The sequence below is a fragment of the Aquarana catesbeiana genome, linkage group LG10 (assembly GCF_042186555.1).
Source record: "Aquarana catesbeiana isolate 2022-GZ linkage group LG10, ASM4218655v1, whole genome shotgun sequence".
Classification (NCBI taxonomy): Eukaryota; Metazoa; Chordata; class Amphibia; order Anura; family Ranidae; genus Aquarana; species Aquarana catesbeiana.
The window spans coordinates 129,146,478-129,169,108 of record NC_133333.1 but is presented as its reverse complement, the minus strand read 5'-3'; the positions used below and the strand labels follow the sequence as shown (position 1 = coordinate 129,169,108).

Here is a 22,631-nt window from a genome sequence, read left to right as displayed (position 1 = left end):
GACCGTTGATAGGCAAAGTACATTGTTTTCTGCCCAAGATAGGATATGATTCACCTTTCTCTGGGCTGCACAACTTCTTGTGCCCCCTTGGTGATTAATATAGGCCATTGCTGTGGCATTATCGGATTGAATCCTGGCAGGACAATACCGTAAACTGAACGTTCAGGCCCTCAGAACCAAGTGTTCTGCCTGAATTTCTAGAATGATAATGGGCAAGGTAATTTCTGATCTGGGCCACTTCCGTGGTAACTGAAGGAAGGATTTTCCCCTTTGCAGATTTTTGGATATTAACCATAAATTGAGGCTCCAGCGTACCCAGCCTACAGTACCTGGTATTTCCAGGTGGTCCATCCGGGTGCTAACCAGGCCTGACCCTGCTTAGCCTCCAAGATCAGACGAGATCGGGAGCTTTCAGGGTGATGTGGCCGTAGGCTTTGGAATCAGACACATTGGAAATCTAGAGCTTGAACCCTTTGTTCCAAGCCGATAGGATAATGTTTTGCAGCAGTCTCGAATGAAACTGAGCATAAGGAACGGCCTCCAATGAAGCCACCATCTTTCCCAACAACCTCATGCAAAGTTGAATAGAACAATTCATCTTGCTTCGACCACCTAAATCAGTTCCTTTATGGCGCTGATCTTTGCCTGGGGCAAGAATACCCTTTTCTGGGTGTACCTATGATCAGACCCAAGTATCTTAGCCCTTTTCATGGTTTTAAAGAAGATTTCTCCTAGGCTGAGAAACCGATCTAGATATTCCAGGTAGTTGAATGTGGTGACCATACTTTGATATCGTCCAGGTAAACCATAATCGTTATACCTTGGGCCCTTAATCTGGCTAGAAGAGGGGCCAGAACCTTTGGCATTCCCTGCAGGAATGCCTTAGCGCTGTGGTGTCCAGGATTCCACTTCGCAGGGTCCAGCGCCCCGGAGGTCGCATTACAGGTAAAACCTCGCAGGATCCCGAGTCTTCTTTGCGGAGCTCAGGTACCATTTATCTAAGCATATAGAGCCTGTGTGAAATGGATCCGATCAGTCAATCCCTTGATTAATTTAAGAACCGTTTGTGGGACTAAAGACCTGGAGCTCAGAGAGCTCAAACAAACGTGCCAATCCACCTTGCAGACACTGGTAAAAAAAACTGAAGTACTTCCTGTATGGGAGGGGTTATATAAAGGATCACTTCCGATCTAAAGACCTTTGGTCTACCAGTGTCCATTCACCTGGGGATGAAGTATAACCCAGTAGGTAATGAATATTAGCCTCTGTTTCCCATGATGTATGAAAAAGAAATGACTATAAGGTTTCTCCATTTTATTAACAATTTCCTGTGCCCTCCACGAAATTACCCTGCATACCACAAGCTTTACAAAGATAGATCACTTATTTTTTTTTTTCTCAAAGATTTTCTCAGGTTTATACTCCTAACAAACATATTTACATTGATGAGTCCCTCATCCATTTTACAGGCAGGCTGGGCATCAAACATTATATCTCCCAAAAAAGTGTCAGATACAGAATGAAGTTATATACACTTTGCGAGAGGGCCACAGGGTACACATATTACTTTGCGTTTATGAAAGGAAAGATAGTCAGCTGGATGCCCAACTTATATGGGTAGCAGAGGAAAAATTGTGAGAGAACTTACAGTCATGGCTGAAATTGTTAGAACCCCAGACATTCAAGACACCCAGTGCCAGAGGCAGCAAAACAACCCCAAAACATCATTGAACCTCCACCATATTTCACTGTAGGTACTGTGTTCTTTTCTTTGTAGGCCTCATTCTGTTTTCGGCAAACAGTAGAATGATGTGCTTTACCAAAAAGCTCCATCTTGGTCTCATCTGTCCACAAGACGTTTTCCCAGAAGGATTTTGGCTTACTCAAGTACATTTTGGCAAACTGTAGTCTTGTTTTTTTATGTCTCTGTGTCAGCAGTGGGGTCCTCCTGGGTCTCCTGCCATAGCGTTTCATTTCAACTAAATGTCGACGGATAGTTCGCGCTGACACTGATGCTCCCTGAGCCTGCAGGACAGCTTGAATTTCTTTGGAACTTGTTTGGGGCTGCTTATCCACCATCCGGACTATCCTGCGTTGCAGCCTTTCATCAATTTTTCTCTTCCGTCCACACCCAGAGAGATTAGCTACAGTGCCATGGGTTGCAAACTTCTTGATAATGTTGCGCACTGTGAACAAAGGCAAATTTAGATCTCTGGAGATGGACTTGTAACCTTGAGATTGTTGATATTTTTCCACAATTTTGGTTCCAAAGTCCTCAGTTCTCTTCTCTTTCTGTTCTCCATGCTTAGTGTGGCACACACAGACGCACAATGCAAAGACTCAGTGCCGGTTCACACTGGGATGACTTTTCAGGCGACTTAGCCACCTGACAAGTAGCGTCCCGTTCTGTACAATGGAACCGTTCTAATCGGAGCGACGCAAGTTGCTCCGACTTAGAAAAAGGTTCCTGTACGACTTTGGGGGCGACTTGCATTGACTTTTATACAGAAGTCGTTTTGCAAGTCGCCTGAGGCAGTTGTGCTGCAAGTTGTGCTGCCTCAGTGTGAACTTCTCTCCTTTTTATCTGCTTTCAGGTGTGATTTTTATATTGCCCACACCTATTACTTGCCCCAGGTGAGTTTAAAGGAGCATCACATGCTTGAAACAATCCTTTTAATCCACAAATTTGAAAGGGTGCCCATTTTTGGAATTGTGTGCGACATTATGTCCAATTTGCTTTTTTTCCTCCTTTTTTTGTTTTGTTCCAATACACACGAAGTGAATAAACAAGTGTATAGCAAAACATGTGTTACTGCAATACTTTTCTATGAGAAATACTTGATTTTCTGGAAAAATGTCTGGGGTGCCAACAATTTCGGCCATGACTGTATGTAACCCCTATTCCATCAGGGAAACCACCTCTATGTGGACAATTTTTATACCATCCTACCACACTTCCACCACCTTCATCTTCAGTAAACTTATAACTGAGGCAAGCCACTAGCAAAGGCTTCCTACAAAGTCACCACAAAGCTGAAAAAAGGAAGTTTGCAGAATGAAAAATGTTGGCCCTTAAATTGAAGGATAAGCGGGATGTGTATGTCCTTTCTTTCATCCACAAAGACACCTCAGTGAAAATCCAAGGAAAGCATGGTCTGGTCCAAAAACTTGAGTGCATAGCCGACTTCAATTAATAGGAGGTGTAGATCTTAACCACTGGGCACTTAAACCCCCTTCCTAACCAGACCAATTTTCAGATTTCGGTGCTCTCACACTTTGAATGACAATTACTCAGTCATGCAGCACTGTACCCATATGAAATTTGTGTCCTTTTTTCACACAAATAGAGCTTTCTTTTGGTGGTATTTAATCACCGCTGGGTCTTTTATTTTTTGCGCTATAAATGAAAAAATATTGAAAATTCTGTAAAAAAAAAAAATACATTTTCTTTGTTTCTATTATAAAATTTTGCAAATTAGTAATTTTTCATAATAAATTTTGGCCAAATTGTATACTGCTACATATCTTTGGTAAAAATAATCCAAATCGGTGTATATTATTTGGTCTTTGTGAAAGTTAGAGAGTCTACTACAAGCTATGGTGCCAATCACTAAAAATTGATCACACCTGAAGTATTGACGGCCTAGCTCATTTCTTGAGACCCTAATAAGCCAGGACAGTACAAAAACCCTCCCCCCCATGACCCCTTTTTGGAAAGTAGACATTCAAAGGTATTTAGAAAGAGGCATGGTGAGTTTTTTGAAGTTGTAATTTTTTTCCACAATTCTTTGCAAAATCAAGATTTTTTTTCTTTCTTTTCTTTTTTCACAAAAGTGTCATATTATCAGGTTATTTCTCACACACATCATATGCATACCACACATTACACCCCAAAATACATTCTACTACTCCTCCTGAGTACGGCGATACCACATGTGTGAGACTTTTACACAGCGTGGCCACATACAGAGGCCCAACATGTAGGGAGTGCCATCAGGAGTTCTAGGAGCATAAATTACACATCTAATTTCTTGACTACCTCTTGCACTTTTGAAAGCCCTGGAGGACCAGGACAATAAAAACGCCCCAAAAATGACCCCATTATGGAAAGAAAACACCCCAACGTATAATCTATGAGGCATATCGAGTCTTTTGAACATGTCATTTTTTTCTACAAATTTTTGGAAAATGTGGAAAGAAAATGAAAACACATTTTTTTTTTTAAATACAAAGTTGTCCATTTTTACAATATTTCTAACACGTAGCATGTACATACCAAAAATTACACCCCAAAATAGATTCTCCTACTCCTCCTGAGTATAACGATACCACATGTGTGAGACTTTTACACAGCCTGGCCACATACAGAGGTCCAACATGCAGGGAGCACCATTAGGCGTTGTATGGGCATAAATTTCAAATCGAATTTGACTACCTATTACACTTTGAGGCACTGTAGTGGCATGGATGAGCCGTGGATGGGGATGGCTAAGCATGGTTGAACCATGAATGTGGATGGCTGGGTATGGTTAAGTATGGATGGGATGGCTGAGTAGGTATGGCTGGGTCAGGTATGGCTGAGTGTGGATGGGATGGCTGAGTATGGCTGGGTCGGGTATTGCTGAGGCTGGGTTTGTTTACATGTGATCGCTCCGTCATTTGATGGAGCGATCACGTGGTAAATGGCCACCATCAGCGGCCATTTACCGTGATGCGGACCCGGCGGTCACGGATGTTCCTAGGTGCGCGCGGGAGCAAGATTCTGGGAGGACATCTGTGGACGCCCTCCCAGAATAAGCCGACTGCTCTGTAGCCGTCTTTCAGCTATGGCCTGGTCGGCATGTGGTTAACAATCATGATGCAGCCTTACCTGGCAATCAGATTATCACATTACTGGCACAAAAAGAGTGTCCATATACCTATTCCAATTGGCCATTTACAACTGCTAAATCATCTATCATAAAGTCCACAGAAAACCCTGGCTCCTTTTTAAGTGGTTGTTAACCCACTGGGAAAAAATCATCTTATCCCCTCTCTACCATAAAAAGTGTCCCTGTGCCATGTAAAAAAAATCTTCCGATCTGTACCTACATGAGCATGGCTTCCGGCTCACAGCTCCAGTGGGCGGGGCCGAGCACTCCCGCTGACGTCAACCAGGGAAGAGGGGGAGAGAGAGCCAACAATCAGCTGAGAGCCAGGAGGCACACTCATAGGTACAGATCAGCAGATTTTTTACATTACACAGGGACACTTGTTATTATGGTACAGAGGGGAGAAGATCATTTTATTGCAGTTATGAGAGCAGCAGTGTGGGGTGGGTGCTGGTACGAGCAGACAGGCAGAGGGAGAGGATACAGGAGAGCAGGGCTGCGGATAATGGAATCACGTAAATGGACCATGCTGTCAGCAGCCCTGATTATCAAGGTCAATTTGCAGAGGGGAGGGTAAAGCCAGGCGGGTTTTTTTTTTTTTTTTTTTTTTTTTTTTTAGTTGTTAAAGGGGGCAAAAATGACACAGGACAAGCACATGCTTTAAGGCAGTGATGGCGAACCTTGGCACCCCAGATGTTTTGGAACTACATTTCCCATGATGCTCAACTACACTGCAGAGTGCATGAGCATCATGGGAAATGTAGTTCCAAAACATCTGAGGTGCCAAGGTTCACCATCACTGCTTTAAGGGAATAGGATCTGTTTATTTTTTGGGATTAACAAACACTTTAAACTATCAAGAGGTGATTGTAACAGTCCTTATTTATCAGGAAAGCCTCCACCCGAAAACATTTGTAGAAAAATACACAAACAGAAGCGCTGTTGGTAGGTGGTCACTAGATGGTGCAAGAGCACAGTGAATGAGCTCAACTGGACGGACCAATGGATGTTTCTGTATAAAGATAGTGGGTATATAAAATAATCACATTTTGTTGCTTTGCAGACTGACATGAAGACAGAGTTTTTGTTTTATCCAGCTGTATTTACTAGTGCAACTTATAACATCCAAGCGAAAGATCTAACACCAACATGTCAGAAAGAAATAAAAATTCAAAAACAGAATCACTGAGTTGTAAAAAGGATCACCCTCCTTATGTCAGCATTTTGTTGAAGCGCCTTTTGCTTTAGTTACTCTCTATGAAGCTGGTTCACATTATTTCCGCAACAGGTCCGATGCATTCTGCAGAAATATACTGTGCGTCTTTTGGTCTGTTTCAGGCACGAATTCAGCCCAAAATTTGGGCTGACATCGGCGCTGACACTAAACCAGCACGCACTGGACCCCTGCTGTGAACAGAGCCTTAGTCTGTTGGGATATGTCTCTACTAACTTTCCAACATTTGTCCACTCTTTGCAGAACTGCTCAAGTTTAGTTAAATTTGATGGTGACCATTTGTGGACTGCAGTCTTCAAATCATTCCACAGATTTTCAGTAGGGTTTAGGTCTGGGCTCTGACTAAACCATGCCAGGACATTGACCTTTTTCTCCTTCAACCACTGTGTGGTCATTTTTGCTGTGTGCTTTGGGTCATTGTCATATTGGAAGGTAAACCACCTTTCCCATCGACAATTTTCTGGCAGAGGGCAGCATATTTTCCTCATGAATTTGATGGTATTTTGCACCCTCCATTTTTTCTTCTATCCTGACAAGTGTTCCAGTCCCTGCTGCACAAAAACACCCCATAACAGGATATTACCACCTCCATGCTTTACTGTGGGAATGGTGTTATTTGCATGGTGAGCTATATTGGATTTCCACCAGACACATTGTTAGGTATTGAGGCCAAATAACTACATTTTAATCTCATCTGATCATAACACCTTTTTCCATGTGGCCTCAGAATCTTCAAGGTGGTCAGATGAGAATGAAGTTGTCAGAAAGCTGTCATTAGGAAGGTTTACCTTCCAACATGACAATGACCCAAAGCACACAGCAAAAATTACCACACAGTGGTTGATGAAGAAAAAGCTGAATGTCCTTCCATGGCATAGCCAGACTTAAACCCCAATGAAAATGTGGAATGACTTGAAGACTGCAGTCCACAGTCGCCATCAAATTTAACTGAACTTGAGCAGTTCTGCAAAGAAGAGTGGGCAAATATTGCAAAGTTAGTAGAAACATATCTCAACAGACTAATGGCTGTAATAAAAGCACAATGTAGGCCAACAAATAACTGTCATAAGGGGGGCCTTTTTCCAACTCAGTGATTGTTTTTGGATTTATTTTTTTTCGGACATGGTGTTTTCACTTGGATGTTATAAGTTGCACTAAAATACAGCTGGATAAACGAAAACTGTCTTCACTTCAGGCTGCAGAGTAACACAATGTGATTATTTTAACCACTTAAGCCCCGGACCATTTTGCTGGCCAAAGACCAGAGCACTTTTTGCGATTCGGCACTGCGTTGCTTTAACTGAAAATTGCGTGGTCGTGCAGCGTGGCTCCAAAACAAAATTGCCGTCCTTTTTTCCCCTACAAATAGAGCTTTCTTTTGATAGTATTTGATCACCTCTGCAGTATATAGAGCGACAATTTTGAAAAAAAAAAAACGCATTATTTTTTACTTTTTGCTATAATATCCTCAAAAAATATTTAAAAAAAACATTTTTTTCCCTCAGCTTAGGCTGATACGTATTCTTCTACATATTTTTGGTAAAAAAAAAAAGTTTGATTGGTTTGCGCAAAAGTTATAGCGTCTACAAAATAGGTGATAGTTTTATAGCATTTTTATTATTATTATTTTTTATGGCGGCGATCTGCGATTTTTATCGTGACTGCAACATTATGACGGATGCATCGGACAATTTTGACACCATTGTCATTTTTACAGCGATCAGTGCAAAATGACACTGGCAGTGAAGGTGTTAACCACTAGAGGGCTATGGGAGGGGTTAAGTGTGTCCTAGGGATGTGTTCTAACTGTGGGGGGGAGGGGCTGTGTGTGACACATCACTGATCAGCGCTCCCGATCACAGGTAGCTATGATCAGTGACAGTGTAGGCAGAACGGGGAGATGCATGTTTACATTAGCATCTCCCCGTTCTTCCTATCTGTGAGACATTGAGTCCGCGGGACCCGCAATCCTACTCACGGAGCTCGTGGCGGGAGCGCGCGCTGCCACACACGCGATGGCACGGTGGCAAATTCAAAAGGGACGTACAGGTACGCCCATCTGCCCAGCCGTGCCATTCTGCCAATGTAAAATTACATGCGGCGGTCCGCAAGCGGTTAAAAAAGGGTGATTATTTTCTATACCCACAGTATTTCATTGGAATAAGGCATGTATCCACAAGGTCAATTAAAAAAGGTTTTTTGAGCTCATAAGGACAAATAAAGTGGCTCTTTAAAATAAATGATGCAGTGATAAAAAGCTCACTGACACTAAGGATGACAGTAGTAGCATACCAGTACCAAGAGAATTGCTGGATAATAGGTGACTCCAAGGAAGAGGCCTGAATTCGTTGGAGAGATGGTGCTCAGTGTGGAGAAGTTGTAAAGCAGATACCAAAAAGCTTGCACACAGGAAGTGACACACAGGATGGGAGGAAGCAACAAAGCTCACAGGAAGGCAGCTTGAACCACAAGCAAACCAGTTAGCATGACAATGCCCCATTTTCAAAGTCTTCCTGTGAGCATTGTGGCTTCCTCCCACCCTTTTGCAGGTCTTGTGAGGTCATTTGCAGCCCGTCTGGGCTTTTTAGGTAATTATATCCAGCCCTTAGTTTTTTGTAACATTATAATCCTTTAAAGCTCTTTGGTCATATATGGTTATAACAAATATGCCATTTACATTAGTTGATTATATTTTATTCTAAAGGTTTTATTTTGGGGTAGGGAAAAAGGGCTTGTTCACACCAGAATGTGGTTTAGGAAACCTGTGTTCTGTGTGCATTTCCCTCACCACATTCAAATCACAGTGGGTGTGTGATCTGCTGCCAGGGTCAATACATTCCTAACGACACCCCAAATGCAGATCGTAAATGTAGTGCATTTCCTACGCCAGATCGCATGGTAACGCAGTACCACGTGATTTGGTGCAGTACGTTTTTGAAAAGTAGTGCATGGACCACTTTACTTTGTGCGATCCAGTGCAATTTCAGCATATTCATAAGGATGAGCTGAAAAATGCACCGCACGTACAGTCATTTGAATCAAGTTTCTTGCTACTCTTGATTTTTTTTCGAGTTTTGTAAGTTTTGGTATATGGACAGGTAAGTCCTATTTTATTCACATGATTTAGGCAGTCAAAGAACATACAAAGCTTTACATATTATTACCCTCTTGAGCTGTTTTATTGATGTCCCTGCTGGAGAAATTTACCATCTCAATTTGTCCTGGGGACTGCCATCACTGGGTCAGCTAGTGAAAAGAAAACTTTGCAGTTGTTGCTGAAACATGAAGATGTTTATGACCTAAGAGAAGACTCTCTCACTTTGGGGAGATTTTTTCACTTCCTGTTGTGTGTCTGGAACAGGAAATGAGGGGGCCTTCCCAATGGTTCAGAGAGCAGAAAACAAGGGTTTTAGCCCATGCAAACCTTTCCAAAACTTAAAATGCTTTGGATTTAGATATACTTTAAGAATTAAACAGAAACATCAAATCGTAAGAGCCCCGAGCTAAAAGTACAAAATGAGGGGAAACCTGACCACAAAAACACATACAAGGCCTTTTGCCAAAAACTGGACTCTGCAGACACAGACATCTACCTGGTAGAACTTGGAAAACAGGTAAAGAAAAGACCAGGTAGCCACCTTTTAAACTTGAATAGGAGCCTGATGCGTTCTAGCCCAGGAAGAACCGCTAGTCCTGGTGGAAAAGGCGTTGATCAGAAAGGGAGGAACTCTGCCCTCAATACCAAAGTGAAATGGGCTGACAAAGCCACCTAGAAACTGGGAATGAAACTGTAAAAATTAAGCTGTAAACTTCAGGTAAACGTTAACAGCTTGAACAACATTAATGTCCTGATTCAAGTGGAACAAAGAAAGCACCTTCGGTAGAAAGGAAAATCAAGGCCTCAATATCATCTTATCCTGTTGAAACTATAAAAGCTACCCTTCAAGCTGAAGTAATGGCAACCAAAAGACAACCTTGCACGTTTCTACATACAGTTACACCTTCCTTGGGGATAGGGATTATAGTCAGAAACAACCCTAACCCTCTGGACTTTGGAGTCAACAGCCAAGCTTGCCAAAGCCAGCAAATGTAAAGCAACATGGCAGATCGAACCCTGCAACAGCAAATCTGGATGAGCCCACAGTTCATCTGCCAGGAAATTTTCAATGTCTGCATACAACGTTCTTCCTGGTCAAGCAGATGTGATCAGAAACACCAGAATGCCCTTCACTATTATCCTGCACAATAGACAAGGAAAGAGCTGCAGAGAAGTCACCAAGGCATCAAAAATGCCTGAGGAGCCTTGGTTCAGAACACAAACTTGTTGAATTTGTAGTTGAACCTGAACATCACATTAGCCACATCTGGCATCCCCCACCAGACAAATTTCTGCAAATACCTCTGGGTAGTTTATTCTCCTGGGTTCAGCTGCTAATTAGCTGACACAGCAGCAACGCCATTGGCTACCGCCAATCAAAGCCAGCTAGCCAATCAGGGGAGAGAGGGTGCGGGACTCAGTGTCTGAATGTACACAGAGCCGTGACTCGGCTCGGGTGCCCCCATAGCAAGCTGCTTGCTGTGGGGGCACTCAACCAGAGGGAGGGGCCAGGAGCAGCAAAGAGGGACCCAAGGAGGAGGATCCAGGCTGCTCTGTACAAATCCACTACACAGCAGGCAAGAATAACATGTTTGTTATTTTTATAGGGGAAAAAAACATGACACTTTACAATGACTTTAAAGCAATTATTAAACCAAACATCTATTATATTGCAGTTTACCAATTCTTAGATGTGATGGCAGCATTCATTTCCTTTTAAGGCTTTATTTCTATTTTCATCTGGCGATCTAGTCAAAAGAACAAGCTCTCTTGCAGTTACAGGAATTTGGACTATCACTGATGAGTGCTTAAAACTATCAGCTTTCATTTTTTTTTTTTTTAAATGTAAAACCATTAGGGAAAAATGGTTTGCTGTAACTGATCATAAAGTATTAGCTGGAGTTTGGCTTCAAAATTTTTAGAGTATTTAAATCTGCTAGTACATATAATACTCCCCTCCCCCTGGACTGACAATACTGCTGTCCAAAGGTGCCCCCTGTGCTCCTTCATCCAGAGTGAAGGCACTAATACTGGTGTGTTACTGGCCAGATCACCAGGTGAATGTTGGGGAGCCTAAAAAAAAAGAAAAAGAATGTAGCCACCACATCTCATGATTGCTAAGCTGCAATATATTTAGTTTTGGGTTTAACACTTTAAGCTATAGGATCACAGACATTGTGCCCATCCTTGAAAGCTGTTATATGGAATCTTCAAAGTGATCTAGCAAGAAACTCAAAGCTCTTGGAGAGCATTCCAGGAGCTGTCAAATGGCAGATCTTGTGTTTGATTCTCTGTAAAACAGCATATGCCTTGGCTCGAATTTAAGAGCCTGGCAAACTGCCGCATCTACAGCAGGCTACAGAGCCACTCTTACTGCTTAGCTACAGTGCCTTTAAAGACTAGGACTTCATCTACCAGGACAATCAAAATGCTTCAGTGGTAACAATTAGCATACATCACTACAAGTACATGAGGACTTGAATTTTTGGCAGCTGTTAAGACCCAAAACCAGTGAATTAAGGGGGAAGGGATTTTGTCAGCAGTATCTTAGCGTGCACCACATCCACCAAGAAGCACACAATGGTCTTCTGTAAGACAGCCCTGAACCCCAAGATTACTCCTGGAAGGACTAGTCAGAGGATTCTAGACCCTCAACATCCACCACTTACTCATCCTGAAGAATTTTCTTGGACATTTCATACTCCCTTGAGAGGAAAGGAAAGCACCCACATTTGAGTTCCAGGAATTTCAATCCAGTGAGAAGTTGAGAGCAAATATTTGTTGATCCAACAGGGATAGGGTGCCATTTTTGGTGGCCCTCAGAAGAATATCACATGACATACACAGGCTCGTAATCTGGTGGGCCCCTGCTCCCTACAATTACAGCCACTGCAATACATATGTTTAACTAGGCTGTCAATTACAAAGCTTGGCCTGCCCTTCTTCCCCCATGGTCAACCCAGCAATGTACCAGAGATGCCTGCCTGATGCCTTGCTTGGCTAATGAAGTTTAGGTGCTGAGTCCTCCTATCAGCACTAGGGTAGGTCCACCTGTATATGTTTCTTGAAACGTATAGGTCAGGCTTTTTCACATTAGATGAACTTTGAAGTTTTGTGATCAGCTGAACAGATTCTTTAATGTGTATGCCTGAGCAAAATATAAAAACATTAGTACATCACACTAAATGCACATTTCCCCAGGTTGTTTCTCCAACACAAATACAGAAAAACGCTTTCCTGATACTGCCAGAGGTCCAGTGAATCCTAATTTCCAGTAGTGAGCTGAAAACGCTGCGCAGTAATCTTGTTGCCAGTTTCCCACGAGTTCTCCCCTACTGGATTACAGAACGCAGCTCCTGTGTGTTACAAGATGAGGAAAGGGAGGTGCTCTGTAATCCAGTAGGTAGAGATTTTGGACAGGTGTGACAATACAGCTGGGGATTTCAGTGCAGCAGATGAAGCGTTGTCAGCTCAAATAAGAAGTTAGGAACACACTATTTCTGGCAAACAGGTAGATATTTTTTGTACTTGCACATTTGCCCATATTGTCTTTTTATAAAACTGCATTGCAAAGTACTGAACACATGGGGAAATGTGCATGTATTACACAGAACCGATTTTTATATTTTAAAAATATACTGTAATTGGAGTGCAGCAGTAAATGCTGCTGGGCACCCCCATAATTCTGCCATAGTCTTCATTAACCACCAAGGGGAAGCATACAAAGATAAGCTGTCAATCTCCAAAAACGATCGTCTAAACGCTGAGGACAGAGTGATTATAACATAGGTTTTTGTTTGATGCAGTACAGAGTTGAGTGTTCACCGACCATGCAGGTAAGTGCACATTTTTCTTTGGGGATACTTTCCCAGTCTTGGCTTTCTCAGCGATGTACAGTACATATCAAAATCAATTTCCAGCATTTAAAGAGAAATGTGTTCACATAGTGCTTTATGAAAAAAAGTATTTAATAGATTTATAATTTAAATAACTTAGATTGGAAAAAAAAACTAACAAAAGCAGGCTGTAAAAAACAAAACAAAAATGGGGAAAAAAAAGGATATGGATGTAATTGCTCCCCAGACTTTCTTCACTGGCCCTCCCCTCCTGGTCTAAAGTTCTTGTACATAATTTGACCTGAATACTTCCCTGCCCCTTTGGGTAAATGTTTTTTTTTTCCAACTTAAAGTCGCCTCAAGGCTCTCTTTTTGTCCGTTTTCTTTTTAGCTGCAAGTTTCTTGTCTCGGTCTCCAGCATGTTTCTTGGCCATGGGTCCATCGCCAAGAGCACCTGTTGCTGATGCAGAGGAGCAGGGGTCCGTAGGATCCTTGCCCCTTAAGGATGAGCTGTGTGCATGAATTTCTGTCATGAGTCTTGCACGGGATGCGTACTCTTCATAGTTCTCCAGTAAGAGACGACCAGCCTCTTCGTTCAATGCCGACTCTGGGTTTGGGTGAATCAACAAACACTTTATTGTCTTAAGAGAAAAAAATACAAACATTAGTGAAAGAAACCTTCAAAAGTTTAACAAAAAAATACATTTTTTTGTACACAAAAACCTCTTTAAAATATTTGAGGCAAGAGCTAACTGAAGGACTTAAATTCACTTATCCTCTCCTTATTGTAAAAGTTTTGGGGAAGTTATCTAGTTTTGACAGGTAGCTGCTCTCTCTACCACTGGGTTTGCCTAGGCGATCCAAGCAGTTGTTTTGCCCCAACACCTAACTTTGATGTGCTTGCACCAAGTCACTGGCTTCCCAAAGTAGTAACTGGAGCCTTTGGGCTGATTCCCACCTGCAACTGGGGCCACACAGCAGATTCCCATAGAAAGAATCCAGATTCCTGCAGCTGGAATCACAGGTGAATGCAAACAGCTGCCAATAGCAAGTCCGTAAAAAGCAATAATAGGGTAAATGGAGCCTCGGCTGTCCATATGTATGCACACAATTGATAGATTACCTGCTATGGACAGATATGCATCCAGGGCTGATCTCTCCCTAGTCGCAAGTAACCACTGGCTATTCAGATACAGTTGCAGGAATTTGCCGATTCTTACCACAGGAATTTTTTGTCCAGCCCTAATCGCAGGTGTGAATGAGCTCCAAACCAGCAGCAGCTCCCACTCTATCCCTATAGCTTCTTTTTAAATGGGTCATCTCAATACTGGGAGGGGGGCTTGGGGGGGGAATGGTGATTGGAGAATGATAGGCCATTCCAAGAATAAGAGGACAGCACCAGTTTCGGTAACTTGGGTCCTAAGAACCAGACTGGAACTGGACAGGTGACTACAAACTGGATTTATCTCCCCTCAGCCACAAACCATATTCAAACTTTCATTGCAGGTCTGATGATTGAGCAAGTCCAGCAATAACTGCACAAGGCCCATATTTGTACTTTCACAATGGAGTTGCAAGAGGCCATATTCTAGGGCTGCACGCTCAAATCTAAATAAAAGGATTGTTGATACTGCCAGATTATACTTAATACTTGACATGCACTGCGGTAGACTTACTTCATAGTAAGCCAATGTTACAAAATGCTGGAAAAACCTGGAATTCAGCCCTAAAGCTGGCCGTGCACTATACAATCTGATTGTACAAGATTGGACATTCTTTCGCTGTACCAAAGCAATGCAATATAAAAACAAACCTAAACAATTCTTTTAATTAGTATCCTATTAGGCAGACCCTTATGCTACTTATCTGAAGTAGATCTAAAGGAGATTGTGAACACGGTCAAGGTTATTGTTGGCTGATTCGGTTGTCTTCGGCTGACCAAACACTACAATCTGAACAATTATTGCTACAGAATTACTCATTAAAAACCACATAAAATAGGATACGAGAGAGGGAGAAGGTTAGTAGGGTCCTCATTTACTGTCTACACCACTAACTTTGAAATATACAATTGTGCCACTCATGCTGGGTACACGCTGCTCACCCCGAAAGCTATGCAACATACCTCATTTTACCAACTTGCTGTTCCACATCTGCCTATTGCATTTATGTACAGACTTGTAAATACTCCCTCTAGTGGTCTTCCATCAGGGATGAATAACTGTTCCCGAAGGCAAAACATTTTTTTTTTTTTACATTGAATACAGTATGTGAGGGGGTATTTACCCCTCTAAATTTTATACTATTAATTTTTATTAAATTATACACCATTTAATAAATCTAATTTTATTCTTCAATGTTCACTGCATAGACATGCCTCATGTAAAGTCCCACTATGTCTTCTTTTTTCCACATATTTATGTATTAGGGATGGAGGCATGTCAATGCTAGTTGTGGCAAGTCACTTTTGTCCTTATTGTGCCATATACAGGCAACAAGCTGAGATTGGGAGCACTCTTAAAGGCATCAACGCAACTGATCGTGTTTGGAGAAGGAGGAATGCTACCTATGACCTAGAGCTGCACGATTAATCGTTAAAAGATCGCAATCTCAATTCAACCCCCCATCACTATATTAACCTGACATATCCTTGATTCTACGTGACAAGTGCAGAGCCGCACAGCTGTAAAAAAATAAAAAAAAAAGCTGGTGTCAAACTCCAACCACCTTGGCTTCCGGTTTCTTCAACCACTTGCCCACCGGGCAAAAAATGTAAAAATCATAATTTTTTTTGCTAGAAAATGACTCAGAACCCTCAAACATTATATATATTTTTTTTAGCAGAGACCCTGGGGAATAAATGGCTGTCCTTGCAACTTTTTTTGTCACAGCATTTGTGCAGCAATTTTTCAAACGTGATTTTTTTTGGGGAAAAAAAAAAAAAAAAAAAAACAGTAAAGTTACCCCAATTTTTTTGTATAATGTGACAGATACGCCGAGTAAATAGATACCTCACATGTCACAGTTTAAAATTGCGCACATTTGTGGTATGGCGCCAAACTTCTGTACTTCATCGCCGTAGGCACGCTTTAAATTTTTTTTTAGAGGTTTCAGGTTTAGAGTTAAAGGTTTAGTGCTAGAATTATTGCTCTCCCGCTAAACGTTCGCGGTGATACCTCACATGTGTGGTTTCAACGTTGTTTACATATGCTGGCGCGACCTACATATAGGTTCGCTTCTGTGAGCATGCAGGAATGTGGGGGGGTTGGGGGGGGCTTTAATTTTTTTTTATTGTTTATGCTATTTACTTTTTTATTTTTACACTTTCCCCTTAAAAAAAAAAAATGTGATAGGAATAGGAATAGTGCGTGACCGTTCCTCTTTATGGAGAGATGTGGGGTCTTATAGACGCCTGACGGTGATCCCTGCATGTTGGGCCTCTGTATGTGGCCAGGCTGTAGAAACATGTGGTATCGCCATATTCAGGAGTAGCAGAATGTGTTTTGGGGTGTCATTTTTGCTATATACATGCTTTGTGTTAGAAAGATCTTATAAATTGACAACTTTGTGTAGACATTGGTGTGTTTGCTTTCCAAAATGGGGTCATTTTGTGGGTAATTCCACTGTCCTGGTGCTCCAGGGCCTTTACAAATGTAATAGGTCGTTAAGAAAATAGAGGTGTAATTTTTTCACTCATAACATTGTATCTTATATACAATATTGATCACATTAGGTTTGGTGAGCGCAGAATAATTAAACTATATATTCCAGCACGACAATAACCTAAAACACACAGCTAAAGTCAGAAAGGAGTGGCTCAAGAAGAAGCACATTAAGGTACTGGAGTGGCCTAGTCAGTCTCCAGACCTTAATCCCATAGAAAATATGTGGCGGGAGCTGAAGGTTCGAGTTAAACATCAGCCTCGAAAACCTAATGACTTGGAAAGGATCTGCAAAGAGGAGTGGGACAAAATCCCTCCTGAGATGTGTGCAAACCTGGTGGCCAACTACAAGAAATGCCTCTCCGATTTTGCGAAGGGGTCAAATACTTATTTCACTTATTAAAATGCAAATCAATTTATAACTTTTTTAAATGCGTTTTTCTGGATATATATTTTTTTGTTATTCTGTCTCAGGTAAAATAAACCTACCATTAAAATTATAGACTGATAATTTCTGTTAGTGTGCAAACGTACAAAATCAGGAGATCAAATACTTTTTTCCCCCCACTGTATATTGGCAAGATAGAAAGGCTAGCAAGCAGTCAGTATGTTTTGAAGCCAGTAGTTGCAAGCTGGAGGGGAGTTGCTCATTCATGCAAAGCATAGTAAATAGCAGCCAGTGATGTTTTGCAGAGGAAAGGGTAAAATTGGAAGGCTTCTAAATGTAAGCTCCTACAGGTGGAAAGCATATATTCCAGCAGTGGAATTTTGATGCAATACTACCATACAATCTGTCCAAGCTCCTGTCTCATTGCTCTTCATAGCGAGGCTTTTGCCTCTCATGTTTGCCCATGCTGCCAAAGACGACATAATACTACACCAATAGCAGCAAGGCTTCCATGTAGGTAGATCCATTTGCTGACGCTATTGTCGGGGCTCCAAGAAGTCTATGGGCATGGCCATGATGACAGTGTTGCCTTCCCTGGTTCCTCCATGATGGGTGGATATTAGTTTGGAGGAGTGAGTGTAATTTCTAGGCAGGCTGTTATTTGTTTTCAGACCACAGTAGGTAAAGGCAAGCCACCATGACTGAAAGAATTGAAATCCCATTAAGGGACAGGCCAAGAACAGTTAGGCAAAAAAAAAAAAAAGTGGGGTTTGCTGGTATGTATTTTGAGGGGAACCCCATGCAAACAGTGTGCTCCCCCCCACAGACCTCCACAACCACGGTTGTGGGGATAAAAGCTCCCCTGCCTCAAAGCACCCACCCCCTCCCTTTCCTGACAGGCTGTGCTTGGATAAGGGTCTGATATGATTTTCTTTGGGGGGGGGCGGACCCTATGCTTTTTTTAAAATTTATTTTGACATGGTATGGACCCCACACCATTTTTTTCTTTATTTTTCAAATTTTTCTTTATAAATGTAATTTTTTGCTGCAGCATGTTCTATGCATGCCACAGATGCACCACTTTACAGGCAGACTAAGGGGAACCCCCAAGCACCATATTTAAAGAAATTTTCCGTTATTGTTGCATATTAAGCATCATTAAAATCACTGCTCCAAAAAAAAAAAAAAAAAAAAAAAATTGTATTGATAAATGTCCCAGTACCCCCATACCCCTTTTATAGCCAATTACTTGCATATAAGGGCCAGGTCGGGGCTCTGTGTCTGAATAGATACATGGAACCCTGACTCGGCTTGGGTGCCCCCGGTAGCAAGCTGTTGTCTGAGCTGAGGGGCACGCAAAGGAGGGAGGGGCTAGAAGCAGCAAAGAGGGACCCGAGAAGAGGAGAATCCGGGCTGCTCTGTGCAAAACAAACTGCACAGAGGTGGTAAGTAAAATATATTTGTTACTTTTAAAAAACCGCCTTCACAATCACTTTAAGATAAAAGTGGTCTCCGCAGCGTGTCAGAGCCTTCGGTAGCGGTGGAGACGATCCGATGCTATCCCCTGATGGGCAGGAAGTCGGGTGAGAGAATGATAGCCCTCACTCAACTGTGCCATTGGAAGATGGAAGCGACATCAAACTTCCACCCAACGCCTTAAAAGGAGACAAATCGGAACCCCCCCCCACAAAACTCACATTAAAAGAGGTCCTGTCACGCTTTTTTTCTGTTACAAGGGATGTTTACATTCCTTGTAATAGGAAAAACAAGTGATCCAAAAATGTTTTTTTAAAGGGACAGTATAAAAATAAAGAAAAGAGCGCTCCGTCCCTCCCTGCTCACGCACAGAAGCGATACATATGCAAGTCGCACCCGAATATGTAAATGGTCTTTAAACCACACGTGAGGTATTGCCGCGATCGTTAGAGCTAGGCCAATAATTCTAGCAAAAGACCTCCTCTAACTCAAAACTGGTAACCTGTAGAAATTTGTAAACGTCGCCTATGGAGATTAAGGGTCAAAGTTTATCACCATTCCACGAGCAGGCGCAATTTGGAAGCATGACATGTTGGGTATCAATTTACGCAGCGTAACATTATCTTTCACAATCAAAAAAAAAAAATTGGGCCAACTTTACAGATTTTTTAAAAATTCAAAACCGTGTATTTTTTCCCAAAAAATGTGTTTGTAAGACTGCTGCGCAAATACGGTGTGACAAAGTATTGCAACAACCGTTATTTTATTCTCTACGGTGTCTGAAAAAGAAATATATATAATGTTTGGGGGCTCCAAGTAATTTTCTAGCAAAAAGAAAAAAAAAAAAAAAAGAAAAAAAAGATTTTAACTTGTATACACCAAGTGTAAAAAATAGGCCCGATACCTTAAGTGGTAGGGTTTGTGACGGTTTACTAAAAAACTAAGTCCACAAATACACTTTAAAAATACAGCGGAACTAAACCTTCCTATGCTTTACAGTTGAAGGCAGTGCCATCTTAGCCTTTATTTAATGTGCATTTGCCATGGTGCTGCACGTGACCAACTATAGCAGCAGCCACATGAGGGCTTAAAAGTTTGGCGGATATAAGCACACTGGAAACAAGTATATAACGTGATTCAGACACTGTTGCTGTGAAAAATTGTATATATGAAAAAAATGAAAAAGATACTCAAGTATCCACTCACAAGTATATAACAACATGATTCAAGCACTGTTGCTGTGAGAAAAAAATATATATATAAAAAAGTGTGAAAAGGATACTAATGCATCCACTCAAAATCATGAAACGCTACAAAGGCGATTTAGAAAATTGTGTTATGTGACACAAAAAAGAGCAACAGTATTACTTAAATGTGAAAACCAGCAATATTTTTGCATCCACTCCATAAACCAAGAACCTAATCGTGATAGTCAGTTGGTTACTAAAATGAATGAAAAAAACGTGATGGCGTCACAGCCACTTGCTCCACCCGACGCGTTTCCCCTCAACGGGCATCCACTGGGAACGGAGACATCTCATTTTTTCCTTTGCAGCCAGCTCGATCCTCTGCTGCTTGTGCGCTATCTTTAGCCTAACTTTTTATCCGGTTCCTATTTGCTGTGCGATTTGATTTTTTGGTTTGCAGTTCCCAGTTTGCTGTGTTTTATTGCTGTTGAGTTTTAAGTGACTTTTTAATAAACCAACGTTATACATCTGCACTATGAAGTCTCCCCGTTTTGTTTCTATTGAGGGGTCGGGACTTTTGGAGGATTTAGGGGAGGCAATTAACCCTCCCCACCCCCAGCTGTGGAATTCAGTCACCTAATAAGAAAGAAAGTGCCTGTTTGCTGATCGGTAGGAGTGAATGAGGATATCTCCCCTGATCGCCATCCAGGTGGAAATTACTGATGCAGGCTAATGCAACAAGCCCATAAGATCTCTATAATCTGAGAGCCAACTTATCCGGTAAGCGGCTATTTTTACCATATTTCCTTGTCAAAAGAAGTTTATTGAGTATACAATGTTATAAAGATACATAAAGTAAGTTTACAAGGATCTATAAAGTAAGCTCATTGTTTTACAGTAGGGTTTATATAGGTAAATATCATGAAATTTCAAATATTAAACATTGGGTTCACGTAGACCTAAATTAAAGATATATATATCATTTCCTTAGTTACTTTTGTAGGTATTTAAATGATTTATACCTACTATACATATTGTTTACAAGTAGAGTGTATATAGGTCAAATAAATTCTGATAATGAGCTTTAATCGTAAGGTGGAGAAAAGGAAAGAGAAAGAAGAAAAAAGGTTGAAAGGTAGAGGTATGGTCCACAAGGTTGTCCCGCTCGTCAGTTTATTATTCTTTTTAATTTTTACCATATTTCTAGCTTGAGGATCATCAATTTATCCAAAAGTAGAAAATTTGTGGTTCATCTTCAACATATTATATCTTCATTTGGACTTTTTAGTTTATAATAGTTTTATAACACGTGGAAATCATTAGGATGTTTTAATTTAAATTTTTTGAAGGTTTTTCACTATTTAATTATATTAATAGTCAAAGTAACCATCACGATTAGGTTCTTGGTTTATGGAATAGATGCAAAAATATTGCTGGTTTTCAAATTTAAGTAACACTGTTGCTCTTTTTTGGGTCACACAACACAATTTTCTAAATCGCCTTTGTAGCATTTCATGATTTTGAGTGGATACATTAGTATCCTTTTCACATATACATATATTTTATTTTTTTTTCTCACAGCAACAGTGCTTGAATCACGTTATATACTTGTGAGTGGATACATGAGTATCTTTTTCATTTTTTTCACATATACAATTTTTCACAGCAACAGTGTCTGAATCACGTTGTTATATACTTGTTGTATACATTGTATCACAATATACATAATTTTTTGGATGCGCGCTTGTTATTTTTTATGATTTGTTTTGGGTCTTTTTTGTATTTTTGGCTTACACAAGCAGCTGCACTGCTTCGTTCTTTATATGGTTAGCGCTAGAGGTCGACCGATATATCGGCCGATATTTGGTGTTTTTTACTTAATCGGCATCGGCTGATTGTGCTGATAAAAAAGGCCGATATAAGCGCGACTTGCAAATGACTTCTGTAATAGAAGTCAATGCAAGTTGCCTGTATTCTAATGTGAAGTGACTTCTCCCCTCTCTGGGCAGCCTGCCAAATCTGATAAAAAGAACCTGAAGGATACAATGTTTACACTTATGAATGAACTGAGCTCCATGTGTAGAAGCTCTCAGTTTAACCATTTAAAAACTAAATCTTTTCTGACATTTGTTGCTTACAAGTAAAAATCCTGTATTTTCTGCTAGAAAATCACTTGGAACCCCCAAACATTATATATATATTTTTTTTAGCAGAGACCCTAGGGTATAAAATAGCGGTTGTTGCAATATTTTATGTCACACGGCATTTGCGCAGCGGTCTTTCACACGCAATTTTTTTTTAAAACACACTAATTAAAAAAAAAAAAAAAAACTAAGCAGTAAAGTTCGCCCATTTTTTTTCGTCCAAAAGTTTTGATTACCTGTTTTTGTGTATTTATTTTCAAGATATAGTTTTTTTTATTTTTAATCTAAATTCTACATACAAGTGAACTGCTTGGAGGTTTGTTTTGTTTAATAAATGTAAAAAATTTTTTTCATTTCAATGGGCAGGAGTGGTGGTATACACAGCTCCAAAGATGTTGCTTGCAGGACTTTTTTTTAACATCCTGCCAGCGCATCGCCTCAGTGTGACAGCACTCGGGATATCACACTGAGACTGCAGGGGAGCCGTTTTACAGGCACTTTACAAGTGCTATTTTTAGCCCAAAAGCGCCCGGAAAACGCCCCAGTGTGGAAGGAGTCTAACTGTTAAATTTTATGAGATTAAGGAAAAAAAAAAAAAAAAAAATCGGCATCACATATCGGCCACCGCAATTTCTAAATATCGGCATCGGCCAGAGAAAAACCCATATCGGTCGACCTCTAGTTAGCGCAAAATACTTTTTTATATAAGCACACTGGAAACTGACCGTTATCCAAA

At 40.9% G+C, this 22,631-nt stretch overlaps 1 protein-coding gene and 1 pseudogene across 1 annotated transcript in view; both read right to left on the bottom strand.

Annotated features, from left to right (window-relative positions):
* Nucleotides 1–317: 317 nt before the first annotated feature.
* On the bottom strand, nt 318–433 carry LOC141111579 (5S ribosomal RNA; annotated as a pseudogene).
* Nucleotides 434–13,152: 12,719 nt separating this feature from the next.
* UBE2S (ubiquitin conjugating enzyme E2 S) overlaps nt 13,153–22,631 on the bottom strand; it is a 29,164-nt gene continuing 19,685 nt past the window's right edge. Inside the window, exon 4 of the mRNA XM_073602639.1 lies at nt 13,153–13,679. Coding sequence (XP_073458740.1) covers nt 13,386–13,679 — 294 coding nt within the window. The 3' untranslated portion in view covers nt 13,153–13,385. The remainder of the gene's footprint in view (nt 13,680–22,631) is intronic.